Here is a 19,946-nt window from a genome sequence, read left to right on the forward strand (position 1 = left end):
GCTTTACTTTCTGGGATCCCTATTTTTTTTTATTGAGTTTTGCATCCCCCTCAGGCTAGCCCCTGGGGCAAACCCTCCTCCCCCCCATCAATATGCTTGTGCCCAAAGACACATACAGATACAAGTCTCACTCACTACTGATCTGAAAACGGAGACATGATAGTTGAGATAATTTGGAATTGATGATAATAAGACCAGTCAGAAAAAATATAATTATAATGTTAACCAAGGATAACAACAGTTAAAATAAGAGAAACTTCAGAAGAGAAAAAACACGTTATGAAAATAAAAAGAACCAAGCGATTTTACTTGGAAGTTACCACAATTATGTTGTACTGACAGTGTTGTCTAGTCACACCAATGTAACTTTTTAATTATTTCCCAAAATATTACCACACCCTACCTTGAAAATCTATGTACTAGATAACGTATATTGCAAGATTTAATAAGGAACTAATAGTATACGGCTGGAAGGCACAAATAAAGTAGTTTGGTTTCAAAATTCCTCATAGTCTCAGACAATTCAGTAAAATGCAATACTAATGATGCACTATAAACTGAATGTCTTTACCCTGAAGTTAAGACTTCAATAGATCATTGGGAACTATTAAAAAAATGTTTTAGTGTTCTATCCCTACACATGAAACAAAAATAAATAAGCTGGGTTCAGAACTTTACTCTGCAAACAACAATAGAACAATTAAGTAAAAACACAATGTTTGAGAAACTCAACAGGTCAAACATTGACTTGATATAGCAAAGATAAAAATACACAACTGACACTTCGGGCAGGATATAGGAAGCAGGAAACAGGAAGGGCTCATGGGAATTACTATATATGGTAGCCAGGAAAGAGCTTAAGAAAGGACTTAGGAGAGTTCAAAGGGGGTATGAGAAGGCCTTGGTCTGTAGCATTAAGGAGAACCCCAAGGTGTTCTATGCGTGTGAAGAACAGAAGGACGACGAGAATGAAAGTGGAGCTGCTAAAGGATAAAGGAGGCAACATGTTCTTGAAGGCTGGGGAGGTCCTAAATGAATACTTTGCTTCAGTATTCACAAGAAGGGCCTCGACCAGGGTGAGGTCAGAATAGAATAGGCTTGTGTGCTGGAATATGTGGAGATTAAGGAAGAGGAAATGTTGGATCTTCTTAAAAACATCAAGATTGATAAATTCCCAGGGACAGATGCAATATATCCCAGGTTGCTGTGGGAAAAAATTACTGGAGTAGTAGCTATGATCTTTCGATCCTCTTTGGCCTCAGGGAAGGTACCGGAGGATTGGAGAATGGCAAATGTAGTCCCCTTGGTTTAAAAAGGTAAAAGGGAGAATCCTGGGTATTATAGACCAGCGAGTCTAAGGTGAGTGGTGTGCAAACTATTGGAGAGGATTCTTAAGAATAGGATCTATGAGCATTTGGAGAAATTCAGTCTATTCAAGGATAGCCAGCATGGCTTTGTGAAGAGAAGGTCATGCCCCATGAGATTAATTGAGTTTTTTGAGGAGGTAACAAAAGAAATTGATGAGGGTAGGGTGGTAGATGTGGTCTATATGGATTTTAGCAAGGCATTTGACAAGGTCCACCATGAGACTCGTTCAGAAAGTCTTGAGGCATGGGATCCATGGAACTTTGGCTGTGTGGCTAAAAAATTGGCTTGCAGGTGGAAAGCAGAGAGTCATAGTGGAAGGAAAGCATTCTGCCTGGAGGTCAGGGCTAGTGGAGTACTGGAATAATTTATTCTGGGGTCCATGTTCTTTGTGATTTTTATAAATGACCTGGATGAAGAGGCAGAAAGATGGGTCAGTAAGTTTGCAGATGATACAAAGAATGGAGGTTGTTGAAGGTTACAAGAGGATATAGACAGGAGAAGAGGCAGATGGAGTTCAATCTGGATAAGCACGAGTTGATGTATTTTGGAAGGACAAACCAGAAGGCTGGTTACAGGATTAATGGTCAATTACAAGAGTGTGGATGAACAGAGGGAACTTGGGGGTCCTAATCCATGCATCCTTCAAGGTCGCTCCACAGGGTGATAGGATAGTTAAGAAGGTCTATGGGATGCTAGGCTTCATTAATAGGGGGAATGAGTTCAAGAGTAGAGAGGTCATGTTACAACTCTACAAATCTCTGGTGAGAGTATGGTGCTCAGTTCTGACCATATCATTAGAGGAAGGATGTGGAAGCTATGGAGAGGATGCAGAGATTTAGCAGGATGTTGCCGGAATTGGAAAATATGCATTATGAGGCAAGGTTAGGAGAATTGGGACTTCTCTTTTTGGAACATAGAAGGATGAGAGGAGACTTAATAGAGTTCTACAAGATTATGAGAGGCATAGGTAGGGTGAACAGCCACCGCCTGTTTCCCAGTGTAAGAATAGCAAACACCAAAACGAAGGAAGGGAGGTTTAGGGGAGATATCAGGGTATTTTTATTAAATGCAGAGAGTTGTTAGTGCCTCGAATGCCTTGCCAAGAGGCTGAAACATAAGGGTCATTTAAGAGACTCATAGACAGGCACATGGATGAAAGAAAAAGAGGGTTACAGGGAAGGGAGGGTTTAGTACTTTTTTAAGGAATATATGGGTTGGCACAATATAGAAGGCTGAAGAGCCTCTACTGTGCTCTAAGTTCTATGAACTAAATAATTCAATTGAATTAAATAAGGCTATATTTAGACATCTAATGTTATACAACTAGAAAGATTATTGCGTGCAATTGCAATTTCCTTCGCAAAGGCAAAGGTCTCAAGTGGAAAAGACCACTAGGCAATTATAAAAGACTATTGGCTTGGGATGACATCCACGCAGGACTAATGCTCAACTGATGTCAAAGCCAAGTTACTTTCACTGATAGACTTATAGATCCTTGGGCAGCAGATGCCCTTACTGCACAGAAGGAAGAAGTGACATTAATTAATGAAGAAAATATACACAGAAATGAAAAATATGTTGACCATTACTACACATTTTTGCATAATTTTGGGTATTCTCCCTTTTATAAAAATACATTCTCAGAATTGTTATTGTCTTAAATAAAATACAGTAAAATCCCTGGTATTTGGCCCTTAGGGGAATTGGTAGATGGCAGTTAAGTGAATTACCCAGTTGGTTGAGACTGAGAGGTGCGCCAATTTTAAACCTGCATTTTTTACCCACTTATTTTCCTCAATTTTTTTTGCCAGTTGCTTAAGGCTGCCGGTTGCTTGAATTCCAGATAACAGGGATTTTACTATATCTGGAGTTTCATGGGTTGTCAATAAAGAGATAATTTCCAAAGGAGCAGATAGTGAAGCGATCTTTATATTACTTATCAATAGAATTAACTAAATTTTGATACTAAAATCTATCTTAAAATATATTTTATTACAATTGTGGAATTATGAATGACATTTTGTCCTTATTGTTCTTTGAACACATTGTAACATTTAAGGAGGAACTGTGTAATTAGACAAATTTAAAGAAAAAAAAATACACAGAATAATAGTTTCAGGATCTTGGAACTTTAACTCTCCACAACAAATCAACTGCTCCATCATGAAGAGAGTGGAAGGCACAAATTTCCTTAGTGTGCATATAACTTCAGAGGGAGGTTGAGGATGGCAATGTTAGCTTGACAACATTTTACAGGAGCATAATTGATTGTATCCTGTCTGGCAGCATCAATGTGCGGTATGGTTACTGTAAAGCATTGGACCCGAAGTCTATACAGAGTATCATTAAAATGACGGGGAAGATCGCTGGGGTGTTTCTTTCTCTATTGACAATATTCAATGAGAACATTGCTTAAGTAGATCTCAAAGAATTATTGAGGATCCCTACCATCCATCACATAGTATTTTTGACCTACTGCCATTGGGAAGGAGGCGCAAGGGCATAAAAATCGGGATTGCCAGGTTGGGAAATTGCTTCTTCCCACAGGCTGTGAGATTGATGAACAATATCCTGTAACCATGAGTCTAGTATAAATGAAACCGAGTAAATTATCCCAGAATATTTAAATATATTTATTTTATATAATATTTTTGCATATGCATGTGATTTTTATTTGCTGTATGACCCCAACAATGAAGACGCTGTTTACATCCGGTACCGCACGGATGGCAGTCTCTTCAATCTGAGGCGCCTGCAAGCTCACACCAAGACACAAGAGAAACTTGTCCGTGAACTACTCTTTGCAGACGATGCCGCTTTAGTTGCCCATTCAGAGCCAGCTCTTCAGCGCTTGACGTCGTGCTTTGCGGAAACTGCCAAAATGTTTGGCCTGGAAGTCAGCCTGAAGAAAACTGAGGTCATCCATCAGCCAGCTCCCCACCATCTCCATCGGGCACACAAAACTCAAAACGGTCAACCAGTTTACCTATCTCGGCTGCACCATTTCATCAGATGCAAGGATCGACAACGAGATAGACAACAGACTCACCAAGGCAAATAGCGCCTTTGGAAGACTACACAAAAGAGTCTGGAAAAACAACCAACTGAAAAACCTCACAAAGATAAGCGTATACAGAGCCGTTGTCATACCCACACTCCTGTTCGGCTCCGAATCATGGGTCCTCTACCGGCATCACCTACAGCTCCTAGAACGCTTCCACCAGCGTTGTCTCCGCTCCATCCTCAACATCCATTGGTGCGCTTTCATCCCTAACGTCGAAGTACTCGAGATGGCAGAGGTCGACAGCATCGAGTCCACGCTGCTGAAGATCCAGCTGCGCTGGGTGGGTCACTTCTCCAGAATGGAGGACCATCGCCTTCCCAAGAGCGTGTTATATGGCGAGCTCCCCACTGGCCACCGTGACAGAGGTGCACCAAAGAAGAGGTACAAGGACTGCCTAAAGAAATCTCTTGGTGCCTGCCACATTGACCACCGCCAGTGGGCTGATATCGCCTCAAACCGTGCATCTTGGCGCCTCACAGTTTGGCGGGCAGCAACTTCCTTTGAAGAAGACCGCAGAGCCCACCTCACTGACAAAAGGCAAAGGAGGAAAAACCCAACAGGAGGTTCTGCGGTTTTCTTCAAAGGAGGTTGCTGCCCGCCAAACTGTGAGGCGCCAAGATGCACGGTTTGAGGCGATATCAGCCCACTGGCGGTGGTCAATGTGGCAGGCACCAAGAGATTTCTTTAGGCAGTCCTTGTACCTCTTCTTTGGTGCACCTCTGTCACGGTGGCCAGTGGGGAGCTCGCCATATAACACGCTCTTGGGAAGGCGATGGTCCTCCATTCTGGAGACGTGACCCACCCAGCGCAGCTGGATCTTCAGCAGCGTGGACTCGATGCTGTCGACCTCTGCCATCTCGAGTACTTCGACGTTAGGGATGAAAGCACTCCAATGAATGTTGAGGATGGAGCGGAGACAACGCTGGTGGAAAGATTCTAGGAGCCGTAGGTGATGCCGGTAGAGGACCCATGATTCGGAGCCGAACAGGAGTGTGGGTATGACAACGGCTCTGTATACGCTTATCTTTGTGAGGTTTTTCAGTTGGTTGTTTTTCCAGACTCTTTTGTGTAGTCTTCCAAAGGCGCTATTTGCCTTGGCGAGTCTGTTGTCTATCTCGTTGTCGATCCTTGCATCTGATGAAATGGTGCAGCCGAGATAGGTAAACTGGTTGACCGTTTTGAGTTTTGTGTGCCCGATGGAGATGTGAGGGGGCTGGTAGTCATGGTGGGGAGCTGGCTGATGGAGGACCTCAGTTTTCTTCAGGCTGACTACCAGGCCAAACATTTTGGCAGTTTCCGCAAAACAGGACGTCAAGCGCTGAAGAGCTGGCTCTGAATGGGCAACTAAAGTGGCATCGTCTGCAAAGAGTAGTTCACGGACAAGTTTCTCTTGTGTCTTGGTGTGAGCTTGCAGGCGCCTCAGATTGAAGAGACTGCCATCCGTGCGGTACCGGATGTAAACAGGGTCATGCCCAGCGCGGAATGCCACACTGACCACCGGCTGGTTCGCTACAAGCTCAACCTTCACTTCAAGCCAAAGCCCAGGAACAGTAAAGCCCCCAGAAAGAGGTTCAATGTTGGAAACCTGCAGTCAGACGAAGTGAGAGGAAACTTCCAGGCAAACCTCAAAGCAAAGCTCGACGATGCAATCCGCCTCACGGACCCGTCCCCTGAAACCCTCTGGGATCAGTTGAAAACTACCATACTGCAATCCACTGAAGAGGTACTGGGCTTCTCCTCCAGGAAAAACAAGGACTGGTTCGACGAAAACAGCCAGGAAATCCAGGAGCTGCTGGCAAAGAAGCGAGCTGCCCACCAGGCTCACCTTACAAAGCCGTCCTGTCCAGAGAAGAAACAAGCCTTCCGTCGCGCATGCAGCCATCTTCAGCGCAAACTCCGGGAGATCCAGAATGAGTGGTGGACTAGCCTCGCCAAACGAACCCAGCTCAGCGGGGACATTGGTGACTTCAGGGGTTTCTACGAGGCTCTAAAGGCTGTGTACGGCCCCTCACCCCAAGTCCAAAGCCCGCTGCGCAGCTCAGACGGCAAAGTTCTCCTCAGTGACAAGATCTCCATCCTCAACCGATGGTCAGAACACTTCCAATCTCTTTTCAGTGCCAACCGCTCAGTCCAAGATTCCGCCCTGCTCCAGCTCCCTCAACAGCCCCTAAGGCTAGAGCTGGATGAGGTCCTCACCCAGGATGAGACATATAAGGCAATCGAACAACTGAAAAGTGGCAAAGCAGTAGGTATGGATGGAATGCCCCCAGAGGTCTGGAAGGCTGGCGGCAAAACTCTGCATGCCAAACTGCATGAGTTTTTCAAGCTTTGTTGGGACCAAGGAAAACTGCCTCAAGACCTTCGTGATGCTACCATCATCACCCTGTACAAAAACAAAGGTGAGAAATCAGACTGCTCAAACTACAGGGGAATCACGCTGCTCTCCATTGCAGGCAAAATCTTCGCTAGGATTCTCCTAAATAGAATAATACCTAGTGTCGCCGAGAATATTCTCCCAGAATCACAGTGCGGCTTTCGCGCAAACAGAGGAACTACTGACATGGTCTTTGCCCTCAGACAGCTCCAAGAAAAGTGCAGAGAACAAAACAAAGGACTCTACATCACCTTTGTTGACCTCACCAAAGCCTTCGACACCGTGACCAGGAAAGGGCTTTGGCAAATACTAGAGCGCATCGGATGCCCCCCAAAGTTCCTCAACATGATTAGCCAACTGCACGAAAACCAACAAGGTCAGGTCAGATACAGCTGAGCTCTCTGAACCCTTCTCCATTAACAATGGCGTGAAGCAAGGCTGTGTTCTCGCACCAACCCTCTTTTCAATCTTCTTCAGCATGATGCTGAACCAAGCCATGAAAGACCTCAACAATGAAAGGTTCCATTATTGTCATGTAATAACTACATTTAGAATGTAACACACGTCAAACTCTTTAACTATTGTCTACTGTAAGGCAGACTGAGTCACCACTTCATCCAGTGCCCATCACAGAATCCTACAGAACCCGGTGTTCCTAGGCAGCCTCCCCTCCCAGTACTGACCAGGCCCGAGTCTGCTTAGCTTCCGAGATCAGTCAATCTCAGGCTATTAGGTTTAGCTGGTCAACAAAAGCAACTTTTTTGCCTTCGTTACAAACTTTGTTCCCCTTTCAAAGTGAACCTGTCGATTTAAAACTTTTTTGCCGCACTGAGTTGCAAGTTTAAATCCATTGGTTATCAACACCAACTCCCATTTCTCCAACACAACTGATTAATTGGTCAACTGAACTCCACCAACCTCAAACTGCCTTATCACCATTCAACTTATAGATTTTTTTTCTTGGCTCCCTTATAGTAACATTTTCAAACTCAGCTAATTCACTCCACTTCTTTACTAAATTCCATCAGTTTGAATTGCATGGTCTATATTGGCTCTTCTCTCAAGATAATGGGCTAGAAATTCATTTGACCATAAAAGGATCCACTGAAGTGTCATTGTGCAGAAGACCTGTTCCAATTAGTTCTAGTGGCAGAGCATGATCTTCATCCAAGCATCTGCTGAAGTACATGAATTCTGGAGGTACTAAATGTGATATTTTGTACCTAGGTGCATAATATGCACAATTAATTTTTGCACTTATTTGCTTTATTTCTGCACCTCAAAAGGTGTGACAGCACACCTGATTCACTAACACAGACTTCATAATGTTATGGTAGTTATTCCAAAAAAAAGAGTTCTGCACCAGAAAGGGACAGGAAATCCTAAAGAGGGGGAAAAAAAAAGCATTGGTGAGAAGCAAGAGCCAGAGAGATAATGTGTAGATTAATTCTTAAGGATTTGGCCTTAGTGCCACATGAGATTGAAAATGGTGACAAATCCCAACTAATGTCACAAGAACCAGCATAGCATTCACATTCAAAGCACTAATTTGGCATACATATAGAAATAACACTATAGAATTAACAAGTGAGTCATAAATGCATATTGCATTATATTCTCTTCTTAGAGGCCAAAAAGAAAAATATACAACAAGCAAAGCAAAAAATAAAAGCCATGAAATCATGATCTAAATGATTGACTTCTAGGCAACTTTAGTAAAATATTGTTCAATGAACTTGATGACTGGTACCTTGTTTAAGAGCAAGCAGCTCTTGGAATATCACTGGATCTCCACTCAGTTCTGCATCACCTCGCTTCTCTTCAACACCATTATTCCCTCAGTGCTGGTCAAGAAGCTCTAAATCCTGTGCCTCTGTAACTGGATCCTTGACTTCCTCATCAGAAGACCACAGTCAGTAAAAATTGAAAACAATGTCTCTTCCTCAATGACTATTAACAAAGGTGCACCTCAAGGATGCACTACTCTACTCACTGTACATCCAGGCACAATTCCAGTGCTATCTACAAATTTGTAAAAGACAACACAGTTGTCAGAAGAATCAGAAACGGAAATGAGGAAGTGTATAGGAGAGTGATAGATCAGCTTGTTGAGTGGTGTCACACCAACAAACTTGCACTCAACATTACAAAACTAAGGAGATGATTTTAGACTTCAGAAGGAAGTCAAGAGAACATCATCCAGTCGTCATTGGGGGCTCAATAGTGGAGAAGGTCAAGAACTTCAAATTCCTGGGTGTAATCATCTCTGAGGATCTGTCCTGAGCTTTCATGTCGATGCAATCACCAAAGACTCTCAAAAACTTCGACAGGTGTACTGTGGAGAGCATTCTGGCTGATTGCATCACTGTTTGGTACGAAGTCTCAACACTTAGGACAAGAAAAAACTCCAGAGGGTTGTTAACTCTGCCTGTGACATCATGGGCACCAAACTTCACTCCATTGAGGACATCTACAAGAGGTGGTCTTAATAAAACAACCTGTATCCTCAAGGACTCCCACCACCCAGGCCATCCCCCCTTTACTCTGCTACCATTGGGGGAAAAGGTACAGGAGCCTAAAGATGAGCACTCAGCAACACATGGACAGCTTCTTCCCCGCTGCCATCAGATTCCTCAATGATCATTGAAGCAAAGACATTGCCTTACTTTGACTTTTCGTGAACTATTTTTATTTATTTTCTTTAAGGTGGTTTATATGAATGTTTGCAACTGTGATGCTGCAACAAAACAACGCATTTTGTGACTCGTCTGTTACAATAAATTCTGGTTCTAATTCTGAATGTACACAAATGTGGCATCTTTGCTTAGTATGAACTTCCATTTGTGGTAAAATATGATGTTTATACCTCTGCCTTTGAAATAATTCCATTACAGACACATCACTGATAAAATTTCAACATACATGTCATTGATTGAACCTAACTGGAAATGAAACTATGTTCTTTGATTGTTGAACTAAAATGTCTCCCTACAAGGATCATGTCTTTGATCAATATATGAAAGCCTCCAATCTTTAAGGTAAAGATCAGAAAGCCACTGTCATCACAAGATTGCATACATAATTTGAAGATGGGAAGCCATATAACTTTTCCAATTATATTATGAACCGCAAGGCCTCCTGCCTATTCTACATGGTCATTTAGTACAACTTGAATTAAAATTAAAAATAATGGTTCCAAGAGAGTAGAAATAATAAATGTAAATAATAGAATTAGAGCCTTGAAGAAAAGAATTTTCAAAGTATGAAGAAAGTTTCTTGGACAGAAAGATGTAAACATTAGGCAGCAGGAATAACAAAGAGTTCTACAACCAACTTGAATAACTGACTTCAGGATACCGCATTGATCTCAATCATACTTCAGGACAAATCCTTCTAATTTCTGCCCTTGTCCCCTCTCCTCTTGCCCCTACTCCCCGACTATAACTCTATCTCCTTCAGCCTCACCTCAGTCCTCTCCTCCCTCACTCTGCTCTCCTTTACTCTCACTTTCTCTCAGTTTCTTACTCTGCCCTTTCCTTCCTCACTCTTGTTCTGCCCTCCCATCCTGCACTAATACTCTGCCCTCACCCCCCTCACTCCACCCTTCTCCATCATCTCTCCACACTCCACTACCTTATCATTCCACTCTCTCTCTCTCTCTGCAATCAACATTCCATCCAATCTCTGCTTCACTTTCACTCTTCTTTGCCTTCCTCTCCTTCATGTTGTTCTCCTCTTAATTACTCTCACTCTTCTATCCTTGAATTTATTCTACCTTCCCCATCACTCGCACAGTTCTCGTCTTCATTCTGCTGCTCTCCCTGTTCTTCCCTCTCTGATCTCCAACTATTCCTCATTCACTCCACCAGCTCTCCTTGCATTTTTTTCTGCTCCTTCAATATTACCTCTCACCCTTATTCTGTCTTCATCCACCCCCAAACCCAGTTCTCCCTCTCCATCTCCTTGTTCCTCCCTCCACACTTCCCTTGCACAGTTTCTAGCATCAATTCTATTTGTTTTCACAAATTATAACTTTTAATATAATCATTTTGCTGTTTGTAATATCTTGCATTACTTAAAGCACCTGCCACAGTTGCTTGCAAGTTGTTGAATATCAAAAGTCCAGGAATATTTAAGGATGCTATAAGACAATTCTGAAGTATATTTGTCCAATACAAATACCTCTGACATAATTGATTGAAAAGGATTCTTGGTACCAATGGCCCTTTTCCTGCTTCTTTCATACTATGAAGAAATAAATGCACAGCTGAGGTCAAAGATCCAGGGCCAGGAAGTATTACCATCAATGGATCCTAAACACAAAGGATATATATATATATATGTATATATGAAAAAATTAGATTCGAGCACAACTTCCATTCTTATTTGCTTTACCAATTACCAGAACTTTATTTGGTAAGTAACAGTCTTCTTTTCTGCTTATGACTCAGGGCAGTGAGTAAGTGAAAACTGAAAGAAAATAGTTTGTGCACTGCAGAAAATGGGTTGTGCACAAGTGAAAATTGTGCAATCCTGAGAATGCAAATATATAACAGCTCAAATAGAAAGAGAGTATTTACAAATACTTAATGTCCCTTAAAGAGTTTTGAAATTTTAGAGGAATCCCATTTCTTAGTTCCACTTTAAATTTTTTCTTTTAAGAGGATGATGTCCAATTGATGGCATAATGGACAGTGATATCATCTAACATTACAACAGATCCAAACTAACTGGGAAAATGGGTCAAAGAACTGCAGATGAAATTTAACTCAGGCAAGTGCAAGGTGTTGCATTTTGGTGCATTAAACCAGGGTAGAATTTACAAGGTGAATGGTAGGGCCCTGAGGAGTGTTGGAGAACAAAGAGAATCAGGACACAGCTCCATGAAAGTGACGATGCAGGTCAACAGAGTGAAGGTGTTCAGCATAATTATCGTCATTGATCAGGGAACCGAGTACAGGAATACGGATGACATGTTATAAATCTACCAGACATTGATTGCTAAGGCTGCATTTAGAATAGTGTGCGCAGTTTTGGTAACACTACCATAGGAACTATATTATTAAGTTGGAAAGATTCATGAGAATGTTACCTGGACTGGTAGGCTTGAATTATAGGAAGAAGCTACTTTTCTCCCTGGAGGAAGAGGCTAAGTGGGGTGGGGACATCTTATGGGGGTTTATACAATCATAAAGAGTTATAGATAATCTAAATAGACTTTTTCCAGTGGTAGGGGAATCTAAAGCCCCTTTCATACTTGAATTCCACTAAATTGGCCATTCAGTGTCCTGGGATAGGAATGGGGGCTTTGGCTTTTCATACTTGACCATTCCTAACTGGGACACTGAACACTTACAAGGAGCCATCCCTGGCATTCGAACTGTTCTACCTTCTACTGGTGACGTCATGACGCATTGAATGATGGTGGACCTTCCCTAAATCCTGATTAATGTATATTAATTTTATATTTGAACAAAAATAATCATGCCTAATTATAACATAATTAAGCTTTATGTACAGCACAGAATGAGCCCTTCATGCCGTTGTTGTTGTGCCGACCTATATAAACCTCTATAAGGGACCGTGAGAAAGCGCAAGGAATAAATAGCAATAGCAGACAATTTTTAAACAGGGTGGGAAAGTTGGTAGCACAAAAGCACACAATTTATATAGTGTGGGAAGGGTGGTAGCACTATTGCATACAATTTAAACAGCGTGGGAAGAAAGCGATGGCGAACCTGCCCTCTCAAAATTCCATGCGGCAGAGAAAGGGCTGGCTGTACACATGGAGCATTCATAGAGGGGTTTCTTTGCCACATGGCATTCTGGGAAGTCAGGTCCGCCATTGCTTTTTTATCATGATCTTTATAAGTTGTGCGCTATAGCGCTACCAATTTTCCCACGCTGTTTAAAAATTGTCTCCTATTGCTATTTATTGTTATTTATTCTCTCTCTCTCTCTCTCTCTCTCTCCTGCCCCACTGTGACTTTCCCATGGCAAAGTTTATACCTTCATTTTAATCTTTTCTTCCTGCACTTACGCAAGAACTTGGGTCATTACAACCCCACAATGAAATTACCCGTTTCACACTTGCCTGATTGCAGCGCTGGCGTCTGCAGACGCCGGGGATTGTACTAGGGGTCAAGGCTGTCAATCCCCGTCGTGTGACGGCGGTGCTGAGCTGATTTTGCTTTCACACTTGCCACCTTAAAGGCCGATTGGCTTTTGATTCCTGGGATCACTTGCAAGTGTGAAAGGGGCTTAAAACTTGGGGTCATAGCTTTAAGATGAGAGGGGAAAGATTTAAAAGCAGCCTTTATTCTTGATATAGCATTCATTACAATGTGGCAAGAAAACTGAACAGTGTTTCCAAATTTCAAGCAAATCACCATCCATAATAAAAATCAAGAATCAACAAAATGAAATGTAATGACTAAAAGAATGGATTCACTTGTTTTAGAGCTATACTGTATTTCAAAACTTTTCTGTGAAAAGTGTCAGTGAACACAACTAATAAATACTTCCTTGGCTCAGTTCAGTTCAAGTTTGTTGAAATGTGTGCTGAGGTACAGTGAAAAGTTTCTTTATGTGGCCCCAAAAGGAATAAATGTGATTGAACTTAATTAGAATAATATATTTTGATCAATTAAAAACAGAAAATGCTGGGGATCAGGCAGTATCAGTGGAAAGAAAAACTGAGAAACTGAATTAACACTACAGGACAATTACCATTCATCAGAAGTGGAGAAAATAAACACATTTTAAGGAGTAGGGTTGGGAGAACAAAGGGAATGTCTCTGGGCTAAAACCATCCAGGTCACAATTGCTTTTGTTGTCATTTGAGAGGCAGATGAATGCTGGTTAATCACAGCTGATCTGCCTGCAGAAGTGTTGAGGACAAATACGGGCAGTTAGTTGAAGACTACATTCACTGGAAGTCAGCAGGTCATATAGCATCTGTGGAGTTAGTTTATTACCATGGGATACTTGTAAAAATTAGGAAAAATGGCAAGGGTGAAAATCCATGAAGGTGTTTAAAATAGTCCAACTCGTCTGGAGTGCAGGATTTCACTAGGCCGTAATGATCAAGAATTCTGTACCACCCCATCCTAGAATATCCAATAAAGGTGACCACTTTTGATCATTTTTTAAAATAATCTGAGCAGACGTATGCCAATTCTGGATGGCCCTCTAAAAATGGAAATTTTGAACAGAATTCCTCAACTCAGCAATTTGTACAAGATGGAGTGAATTGTTTTATGAATGCAACAGTACCATCACCTACCAAATTTAATTCTGCAGGTGGACAGATCTTTAATTTTGTTCCCTTTTCCTTCATCTCACACATAAGATCACTAAGCAAGTGGGTCTGAGCCATATTCTGAAAGGAAAGTCAGATAACATTACCATAAAAAATAATTATTTCTTTTAAATGTGCACAAGAATGAACAAACCAAAGTATCATCCCAAGTTTCTAAATCATTAAAAAGTATTTATATTTCCCTGTAAATTAACCACTTCAAGTTCCAAGAATGCTCCACTGTTCAAGTTAAATCAGAGTGAAATAATCCCATTTTCTAATGTACCAATTCATTTTTTCCCCCAAGAAACAATGTTGCTTTGTGAATTATTTCTCCCTGTTCATGCAAAATATTTTCGGAAATTCATTTCTGCAGAGATAATGAAATAGAAAGAAAATGTAAAGTGACAAACTTAGAGTACATAGAAAAAATCATTTAGTTTCAGTTGCTTACTTGCATAACAGCATTAAAGAAGCAAGTATTTCCTAAATTGCTTAGTCCTTTGACAGGAACAGCTGCATTGTTGATTGTATACTTTCCTCTCATAGTTTCATTATCATCTGAATTTTCATCTTGAACTTTCATCAATTTAGAACTTGAACCTATAAAGAGATTTAAGCATTGCTTAAGTGCAGAACATGCATATTCAGATAATGAAAATAATTTAAATATATTTCAAATGTTATTTTGTGTTAAGTAATAGATGTGTATTTAGAGAAACTTGTCCGTGAACTACCCTTTGCAGATGATGCCGCTTTAGTTGCCCATTCAGAGCCAGCTCTTCAGCGCATGACGTCCTGTTTTGCGGAAACTTCCAAAATGTTTGGCCTGGAAGTCAGCCTGAAGAAAATTGAGGTCCTCCATCAGCCAGCTCCCCACCATGACTACCAGCCCCCCCACATCTCCGTCGGGCACACAAAACTCAAAACGGTCAACCAGTTTATCTATCTCGGCTGCATCATTTCATCAGATGCAAGGATCGACAACGAGATAGACAACAGACTCGCCAAGGCAAATAGCGCCTTTGGAAGACTACACAAAAGAGTCTGGAAAAACAACCAACTGAAAAACCTCACAAAGATAAGCGTATACAGAGCCGTTGTCATACCCACACTCCTGTTCGGCTCCGAATCATGGGACCTCTACCGGCATCACCTACGGCTCCTAGAACGCTTCCACCAGCGTTGTCTCCGCTCCATCCTCAACATTCATTGGAGCGCTTTCATCCCTAACGTCGAAGTACTCGAGATGGCAGAGGTCGACAGCATCGAGTCCACGCTGCTGAAGATCCAGCTGCGCTGGGTGGGTCACGTCTCCAGAATGGAGGACCATCGCCTTCCCAAGATCGTGTTATATGGCGAGCTCTCCACTGGCCACCGTGACAGAGGTGCACCAAAGAAAAGGTATAAGGATTGCCTAAAGAAATCTCTTGGTGCCTGCCACATTGACCACCGTCAGTGGGCTGATATCGCCTCAAACCGTGCATCTTGGCACCTCACAGTTCGGCGGGCAGCAACCTCCTTTGAAGAAGACCGCAGAGCCCACCTCACTGACAAAAGGCAAAGGAGGAAAAACCCAACACCCAACCCCAACCAACCAATTTTCCCCTGCAGCCGCTGCAACCGTGTCTGCCTGTCCCGCATCGGACTTGTCAGCCACAAACGAGCCTGCAGCTGACGTGGACATTTACCCCCTCCATAAATCTTCGTCCACGAAGCCAAGCCAAAGAAATCTCTACATCAATAGCTTTCCTATTTATGTTTTGTTGCTTTCCACCTTTGTATCTTCCTTAAACCCTATATATTAAATCCTAAATAAAACTAAAGTACATCCATGTGCTTACCAATTTTTAAAAATTCATAGAACCATAGAACATTACAGCACAAAAAAGGCCATTCGACCCTTTAGGACTGTGCTGACCAATAAAATTAGCTAGTCCCACTGACCTACTCTCATTCCATAACCCTCCAGCCCACTCTTAACCATGTATTTATCCAATTTATTTTTAAAACTCAAGATTGAATCTGCATTCACTACATCAGATGGCAGATCATTCTTACCACTCTCTGAGTGAAAAACTTCCCCTTAATGTTCCCCTTATACCTCTCCCCCTTTAGCCTAAAGTTATGACCTCTCGTATTTACCTCCACAAGTCTTTCCCAGTAACTCAACTCTTTCAATCTTATTGATATCTTTCCTGCTATTGGGTGATCAGAACTGCACAGAATATTCTAAGTGTGGCCTCACCAATGATTTGAATAACTTCAACATAACATCCCAACTTCTATACTCAATATGTTGATTTATAAAGGCTAAGATTCCAAAAAGCTTTTTTTACAACCCTGTCCACATGTATTCCCAGATCTCTGCTTCTCCACACTCCTTAATGGTTACCATTTACTGTGTACATCCTACCCTGATTTGTTCTTCCAAGATGTAACACCACACACTTAACTGTATTAAATTCCATCAGCCATTTATTGGCCCAATTTCCCAGCTGGTTCAAATCCCTCTACAAACTTTGAAAATCTTCCTCACAGTCCACAACACCTCCTATCTTTGTGTCATCAGCAAACTTGCTCATCCAATTCACTATGATATCATCTAGGTCATTTATATAGATAACAAACAATAATGGTCCCAACACAGATCCCTGAGGCACACCACTCGACACAGGCCCCCAGTCTGAGAAGCAACCATCCACCACCACTCTCTGTTTTCTTCCATCAAGCCAATTTCAAATCCAGTTTTCAAATCTAGCATATTTATGTATATGTATACTAGTGTCCTAACCTTCTGAACCAACCTTTCATGCTGAACATTGTCAAAAGCCTTACTAAAGTCCACAGAAAAAACAATTGTTTTATGTTTTGAAATAGCTATAGGCCAAACTAAATGAAATACTGTTGATGATGACAAGAACATACAGTTAAAGAGAAGCATAGATAGACACAGCTTGATCTGGAGGATATCACCTCGCCAGCTCCTGTAGAAATAAAAGCGAGTGTGACAGTTTATTCAAGATGCAATCAAATAAGCACCAATGATTTTAAACCTCTCTCCAATTAAGTTGAATTTAAAGTAGCAGGCAACAGAACAGACAGCATTAGATTAATAAACAATTGACAAAATGTTCTGGTAATGAGATAAATGGATAATACTCTGAGAAATCAATCTAATCTGAGAAATTCAAGGAAGAAAAAGTGAATCGTTATCCTACCTTAAACCTTTTATTGGAAAACTGTAATTCACCATATTGTCTAAACTACAAAGAAACATGAAAGGTAGCAGGGAGAAAATTAGTGTCTCATGGAGAAGCAATTCCAACCAGAGCAAGGAGAGTGACAATGTACTGCTAATAGGGTTATGCTGAAAGATGAATACAATTTGTAATCTTGCATTGAAATGGAGTTATAAAAGAATATGGAAGTATCAATAATTCAATAAAAAATTTCCTTCTTGCAAAATTCTAAACAAATCAGAAGCAAAAAAAAAATCTCTTACAAGTGTCCAGAAAAATCAACTAAGATTAAATTTCTTCAGCTTCCTGTATTAAACAATAGAAAAAAAAAATCTTGAACACGAATAAATAACCAAGAACAAGGTCCTCAGTTCATCTCAATCTATCCTAATGCAGGTAGACTTGAAAATATTAATATGATGTTTGATTTCGAGCCTTCACTACTTAAAACATTTCCTTAATTTTAATTTTAAAAAAATTAGACATTCAGCACAGTAACAGGCCCTTTCGGGCCATGAGCTTGTGCTGCCAAATTACACGCAATTGGCCTACCACACTCAGTACATTTTGAAGGATGTGATGAAACTGAGCACCCGGTGGAAACCCAAGTAGGAGAATGTATAAATTTCTTGCAGACAGCACAGGCTTTGAACCCTGGTCCTGATCGCTGGTGCTAACTGCAACCGAACAGTGCCATTTAATACATATAAATTATTAAGTGTTTCAATTGGGAAAAATTGACCAAGAAATAATATTCATTATTTATCTGAGTGCAATCATTCAGATTTCAGATTTATTGTCAGAGTGCATACATGACATCACATACAACCGTGAAATTCTTTTTTCCTGTGGGTGAGGCAGAATTACCACTTATTGGTACTGCAAAAAAACTGTACACAATGTACACATGTAAACAAATTAACTGTGCAATTCTAAGAAAAAAAAACAATGAAGTGCAAAGTAAGAATCCTTAAATGAGTCCGTGATTGAGTTTATTGTTGAGGAGTCTGATGGTGGAGGGATAGCGGCTGTTCCTGAACCTGGTTTATAGAAATTTGCCAGGGTTTCCTCCTAAACTTGAGTTTCCCATACTAGGTTAACTCCTCAGAGTATTGTCTCTTTATCTTCTTAACGGACTACTTTGCCAATTCTTTAAATAACCTTGACTGCTCCATTGCTTGCCATCTAGTTGAAGAGGTTTAAAGTAATCAGGTACTCATTTGATTGCATTATGAATAAACTGCCTTGCTTTTGCTACTTGAGCTAGAGAAGACAAAACAAAGATCAAGTTATGTCTATATCTTATGCTTCTCTTTAAGTTTAAACCATTGTCATCACAGTCTATGGCACTTGTTCTTACATTTCCTCCTTTATCACCATCCAAGGACTTAAACAACCCTTCCAAATAAGGCAAAGGTTCACATTCACCTCCTCCAGTCTCATGTACTGAATTCCATAATCTCAATGTGACCTTGTATACATTGGCACCTATGCTGCTATGGCCATTCCGAGCTCATGGTCACACACCATTTCAAATCCTCTTCCTATTTCCACATGTTCCTCTCTGTCCTCTGCCTTCTTCATTGCCAGGGTGAAATCCTATGCAAACTGGAGGATCAATACTTCATATTCCACTTGAGTCGACCTATTTTTTTGTTCTTCTTCATACTTTCCCTTCCACTCACACCTCCCTTAATACCCAGTTTCATTTTCCTCCCCCACACATTTCACACATCATATCTAATATGATACATCTTCCCCTCTCCCCTGAAGGTTCCCATTTTATCATCTTCCTTGTTTATCAGATTCTAGTACATACCCTTTGTGTTCCAACATCACTCTCTAGCAGCTGCCTCCACCTTCACCCTCTCCTCCTCCTGCATGATTTCATCTGCTCTTTACTCTTTATCACCTTGCACATATCACCCGTCTGCTTCTGCCTTCCAACTCCACCCCTCTGCTCCCCCATCGAGCTCCATCTATCAGTCTCCTTCACCCATCCTCAGTTCACTATCACCTACTGAACGTCAACACTTCCCCTTATCCTGGTTATTCTCCTTCTCCACTGAGTCCTGATACAAGGTCTTAACTTAAAACATTGACAATACCTTTGATAGAAGCTGCTCAACCTGCTTTGTTCCTCCAGCAGTTTGTTTTTTTTTGTTCTTGATTCCAGAATTTGCAGCGTCTCCATACCTCACACTATTATGCACAAGTCGATGAAGCCTTCATAGGATTAATATTGAATATTTAATTGTGAACACAGTTTCTGTCATCTGTGATAACAGATGACAGCTGAAAGTTCTTTGCCGTGAACACCAAGATCTGCTGTGTTCATTGCGGCTGCAACCAGCATAGAGACCTTGCCAATCTATTTTCCATATCACTTAATTAAGAGCAGAGAGCAAAAGAAAGAGACGAGCATCATGAATTTCTAGACTACAGAAATAGAAGACACTTGCCTGGGATAGTTCAATGCAACTTTCATTGGGAAAAAGATTCTGCAAATAATAACTATGAATCTTCTCGGAGATGTTAAGCACAAATGAGCAATGCACATAAAAACAAAAAAAACATGTTAAAATCTAACCTATAGTT

At 41.2% G+C, this 19,946-nt stretch overlaps 1 protein-coding gene across 4 annotated transcripts in view; it reads right to left on the reverse strand.

Annotated features, from left to right (window-relative positions):
- usp45 (ubiquitin specific peptidase 45) overlaps positions 1-19,946 on the reverse strand; it is a 140,459-nt gene that overhangs the window by 72,391 nt on the left and 48,122 nt on the right. For all 4 annotated transcript variants that reach the window (XM_069887143.1, XM_069887139.1, XM_069887140.1 and 1 more), the window contains exons 6-8: positions 14,561-14,709; positions 14,092-14,187; positions 10,989-11,119 (exon numbers count right to left, since the gene is read on the reverse strand). In XM_069887143.1, the coding sequence (XP_069743244.1) occupies positions 10,989-11,119; positions 14,092-14,187; positions 14,561-14,709 (376 nt within the window). The remainder of the gene's footprint in view (positions 1-10,988; positions 11,120-14,091; positions 14,188-14,560; positions 14,710-19,946) is intronic.

The sequence above is a fragment of the Narcine bancroftii genome, chromosome 6, assembly GCF_036971445.1.
Source record: "Narcine bancroftii isolate sNarBan1 chromosome 6, sNarBan1.hap1, whole genome shotgun sequence".
Taxonomy (NCBI): domain Eukaryota; kingdom Metazoa; phylum Chordata; class Chondrichthyes; order Torpediniformes; family Narcinidae; genus Narcine; species Narcine bancroftii.